Source organism: Lycium barbarum, chromosome 3 (genome assembly GCF_019175385.1).
Source record: "Lycium barbarum isolate Lr01 chromosome 3, ASM1917538v2, whole genome shotgun sequence".
NCBI lineage: Eukaryota > Viridiplantae > Streptophyta > Magnoliopsida > Solanales > Solanaceae > Lycium > Lycium barbarum.
The window spans coordinates 50,420,597-50,425,857 of NC_083339.1; the positions used below are offsets into that span (position 1 = coordinate 50,420,597).

At 44.4% G+C, this 5,261-nt stretch overlaps 1 protein-coding gene across 1 annotated transcript; it reads left to right on the plus strand.

The window, feature by feature from the left end:
- Window positions 1-860: 860 nt before the first annotated feature.
- LOC132630808 (uncharacterized) lies at window positions 861-4,682 on the plus strand (the record flags this gene model as incomplete). The annotated part of the gene is made up of 5 exons (XM_060346406.1): window positions 861-928; window positions 1,031-1,526; window positions 2,535-3,235; window positions 3,557-3,657; window positions 4,456-4,682. Coding segments are annotated over exons 1-5 (1,593 nt in total), but the record flags the coding sequence as incomplete, so codon positions are not given.
- Window positions 4,683-5,261: the final 579 nt, after the last annotated feature.

The following is a 5,261-nucleotide window of genomic DNA, read 5'->3' on the forward strand; positions in this document are numbered from 1 at the left end:
GACACAGTTCAGACAGTCAGATATTTATTATGTTAGCCTTGTTGGCAGTTGTTCAATCGTCTTGGTTTAGCCATGTTGGCTACTGTCAGATATATTTCAGATTGTCTAAGTAATTCCGCATTATGATTTCAGTCAGACTTTTAGTATATCATCATGTGTTTAGTTGTTTCCACATTCAGTTACGTTTTGATATCTCATGTTGATTCAGTCAGCCAGTTGGTTCGCTCGGTCACATGCAGTTAGGCACCGGGTGTCGTGTTACGTCCAAGCCCAGGTTTAGGGCGTGACAAAGCTTGGTATCAGAGCCCTAGGTTCAAGTGTCTTAGGGAGTCTATGAAGCCGTGTCCAGTGGGGTCTCTTTTATATGTGTGAGGGCCCCACACATATAAATAGTTGACCACCAAGACATTCAGGATTTGTTTCATTTCTTTCATACTCTAGATCGTGCAAGATAGAGTAATGCTTTTAGGAATTCTTCTAACTCGTGCGAATTACGTATTTCAGAAATTGCTCTAAAAAGGAAGTAAAACAAGAAAAATACGGCTACTAGCCAGAGGGCTACCGTTGACGCAGCAACAGAAGGGGGCACTCAGGCCCAAGCAGTCGCTACAGCTAATGCCGCTGCTACGCCTCCCAATACTTCGAATGCAGATGTTAGAGGAGCTACTCAGCTGCTCACTCAAATTTTGGCAAATCAGGCCCAGCGACAGGAAACATCCCCTAGCTCAGGTGCTAGTAGTGGGTCAAACAGTTCTAGGACTCAAGAGTTTATGCGGATGAAGCCGCCAGTGTTCACAGGGTCAAAGAAGGAGGAAGACCCCCAAAATTTCATTGATGGACTCCAGAAAATATTTCGTGTGATGCATGCTAAAGATACAGAGGCAGCAGAACTCGGAGCTTTCCAGCTGCAAGATGTGGCCCATATTTGGTATGAGACATGGGAACGGTCCCGAGGGGAGGATGCACCTTCCGCTACTTGGGATGAATTTGCAGACGCATTCATTGAGCACTTCATGCCAATTGAGGTCAGGGAAGCCAAGGCTATAGAGTTTGAAAATCTAAGGCAGAAGGACATGACTGTTCAGGATTATTACCTCAAGTTTGTGTCATTGTCCAGATATGCTCCTCACATGGTCCCTGATATGAGGGCCGTGGTTAGAAGATTTGTACTTGGGCTTAAACCCGAGTTGCACAGAGATGCCAATACAACTGCTCAGAATGACAAGATGACTATTTCCAAGATACTAGCATTCGTGCAAGGTAATGAGACCAGGCTGAAGGAAGAAGCAGCCCTGCAGAAGCAGAAAGATAGGGCATTCAGTAAGAAGGCTAAGTCTACAGGAAATTTCAGTCAGGCAGGAACTCAGGGAGGAGGAAACCGCCAGTTTTTCAAGAATAGGTCATCAGGACCTACTCAGTCTACAGTTAGCGTCCCATATCAGAGGTCCAAGTTTAGCCAGAAGAGTCAAAATTTTGGAGCAGCTACATATCCTCCCTGCAGTAAGTGTGGGAGGAGACACCCAGGGGTGTGCCGTTCGGGCACGAATGGTTGTTTCGGGTGCGGTCTGCAGGGCCACTATCTGAAGGATTTCCCATCCGCAAGATAGAATACTGGGGGTAATGTAGCTTAGTCCACAAATTCAGCAGCTCCCCGAAATTCCCAAGCCCAGCAGGGGCGCGGAGCAACAAAGTCCGGTAATACGGGCGGTGGTCAGAACCGTCTGTATGCACTGTCAGGTCGCCGGGATACAGAGGCTCGTGGAGATGTTGTCACAGGTATGCTAACAATCTTCACCTTTAATGTATTCGCTCTTATGGACCCAAGATCCACTTTATCTTATGTAACCCCGTATATTGCTAAGAAATTTGAGATAGAACCCGAAAAGTTGCAAGAACCTTTCGAAGTATCCACACCGGTTGGGGAATCAGTTATAGCTAGGCATATCTATAGGGGTTGTCCAGTGTTAATCTACCATCGTAGCACCGTAGCAGACTTAATAGAATTGCAGATGGTAGATTTTGACGTAATTATGGGTATGGATTGGTTAGAGTCCTGTTATGCCTCTGTGGGTTGTAGAACCAAAACTGTGACATTTGATTTTCCCGATGAACTTATAGAATGGAAAGGTAATTCAGCAGCACCTAGGGGTAGATTTATTTCCTACCTTAAAGCTAGAAAGATGATCTCCAAGGGGTATATTTACCACTTAGTTCGAGTCAGGGATGCAGATGCCCAGGCTCCAACTCTTCAGTCAGTACCAGTTGTCAGTGAATTTCCAGAAGTCTTTCCAGATGACCTACCCGGAGTCCCTCCCGATAGGGAAATTGACTTTGGAATTGACCTGCTTCCCGGCACTAAGCCGATATCTATTCCACCGTATAGGATGGCCCCAGCAGAGTTAAAGGAGTTAAAAGTTCAGTTGAAGGATCTTCTTGATAAGGGGTTTATAAGGCCAAGTGTCTCACCTTGGGGCGCACCGGTCATGTTTGTCCGAAAGAAGGATGGATCCTTGCGTATGTGTATAGACTACCGCCAGTTGAACAAGGTCACCATTAAAAATAAGTATCCTCTTCCCAGAATAGACGACCTATTTGATCAACTTCAGGGTGCTCAATGTTATTCCAAGATTGACCTCAGATCAGGATACCATCAGTTAAAGGTTAAGGATGTTGACATTCCAAAGACCGCTTTCAGAACCCGTTATGGTCATTTTGAATTTCTTGTCATGTCGTTTGGGTTGACGAATGCACCAGCAGATTTCATGGATCTTATGAACAGAGTATTCAAGCCTTGTCTTAATTTATTCGTCATTGTATTTATTGATGACATATTGGTGTATTCCCGTAGTGAGACAGATCATGCAGAGCATCTCAGGATAGTGTTGCAGACACTCAAGGATCGTGAGCTTTATGTAAAATTCTCAAAGTGCGAGTTTTGGCTCAAGTCAGTGGCATTCCTAGGTCATGTAATTTCAGGTGAAGGTGTTAAGGTGGACCTTCAGAAAATTGACGCTGTCAAGAACTGGCCCAGACCCACCTCAGCATCAGACATCAGAAGTTTCTTGGGTCTGGCAGGTTATTATAGGCGTTTTGTTGAGGGATTTTTCTCTATCTCAGCTCCGCTGACTAAGCTGACTCAGAAGAAAGTCAAATTCCAATGGTCAGAGGTATGTGAGCAGAGTTTCGAAGAGTTGAAGAAGAGATTGACTTCTGCTCCAGTTTTGACACTACCAGAAGGAACCGAGGGATTTGTTGTCTATTGCGATGCTTCGGGAGTTGGTCTCGGATGTGTTTTAATGCAGCATGGTAAGGTTGTTGCTTATGCGTCCAGACAACTTAAGACTCATGAGAAGAATTATCCAACCCATGACCTAGAGTTGGCAGCTGTAGTTTTTACACTTAAGATATGGTGTCATTATTTGTATGGAGTGCATGTTGATATTTTCATAGATCATAAAAGCCTGCAGTATATCTTCAAGCAAAGGGAGCTAAATCTTAGACAGAGGAGATGGCTCGAATTTCTTAAGGATTATGATGTGGATATTCTCTATCATCCGGGGAAAGCGAATGTTGTAGCTGATGCTCTTAGTCGGAATTTCATGGGAAGTTTAGCCCACGTGGACGTGGATAAGAGAGTTATGACAAAGGAAGTTCACCGTTTGGCCAATCTTGGAGTTCGACTTTTGGACTCCGAGGATGGTGGTGTGGTTGTTCAGAGTAGTGCTCTTTCCTCTTTAGTCGTTGAAGTCAAGGAGAAACAGTTTAACGATCCCTACTTGTTGCAGCTGAAAGAGGGGATTCACAAGCATAAGACGACGGCTTTCGAACAAGGGGCAGATGATGGTACCTTGAGGTACCGAGGCAGATTATGTGTTCCAGATGTAGATGGACTCAGAGAGCGAATCATGTCAGAAGCTCACAATTCCAAGTATTCCATTCACCCAGGTTCCACTAAGATGTACCATGATCTTAAAGAGATTTATTGGTGGAATGATATGAAGAAGAATGTAGCAGATTTTGTAGCTAAGTGTCCGAATTGTCAGCAAGTGAAAGCCGAACACCAGAAGCCTGGTGGCTTGGCTCAGAATATTGATATTCCTGTCTGGAAATGGGAAATGATCAATATGGATTTTGTATCAGGTCTACCTCATTTAGCTAGGAGACATGACTCTATTTGGGTGATCGTTGACCGACTTACTAAGTCGGCGCACTTTTTGCCAGTCAAGACCACAGATTCAGCAGAAGATTATGCCAAGATGTATGTTAATGAGATTGTCAGATTGCATGGGACACCTGTGTCCATTATTTCAGATCGTGGTGCTCAGTTCACAGCGAACTTCTGGAAATCCTTTCAGAAAGGATTGGGCACCAAGGTGAACCTCAGCACAGATTTTCATCCACAAACAGATGGCCAGGCAGGGCGTACTATTCAGACTCTGGAGGATATGTTGAGAGCATGCGTCTTGGATTTCAAAGGTAATTGGGATGATCCCTTGCCTCTCATTGAGTTTTCTTATAATAACAGTTATCATGCTAGTATTGGGATGGCACCATTTGAAGCTCTGTATGGGCGACGGTGTATATCACCAATTGGTTGGTTCGAAGTTGGTGAAGCAGAGTTGTTAGGACCAGATTTGGTTTATCAAGCTATAGAGAAGGTCAAATTGATACAGGAGCGTTTGAAAACGACTCAGAGTCGCCAGAAATCTTATACAGATGAGAGGCGAAGGGACTTAGAATTTTCAGTCGATGATTGGGTGTTCCTTAAAGTCTCACCCATGAAGGGTGTTATGAGATTTGGCAAGAAAGGGAAGCTAAGTCCTAGATATATTGGACCTTACAGAATTCTACAAAAGGTCGGACTAGTAGCTTATGAACTTGAGTTGCCACAAGATTTGGCTGCTGTACACCCAGTGTTTCATGTATCCATGTTGAGGAAGTGTGTAGGAGACCCATAGTTGGTTGTTCCTGCTAATACTATAACAGTTATGGACGGCCTCACCTATGAGGAGATCCCCGTAGCCATTCTTGATCGTCAAGTTCGCAAGTTGAGAACTAAGGAAGTAGCCTCAGTGAAAGTCCTGTGGAGGAGTCAGAAAGTTGAGGAAGCTACATGGGAAGCCGAGGAGGATATGAAATCTATGTACCCGCACTTGTTTCAGCCCGCAGAAGAGATTTATGATGAAGCACCAAGATTTTGAGGTATGTAAGCTTTCTTTTCATGCTTTTGGTCGTGTGTGGCCAATTTATAATGCTATTGT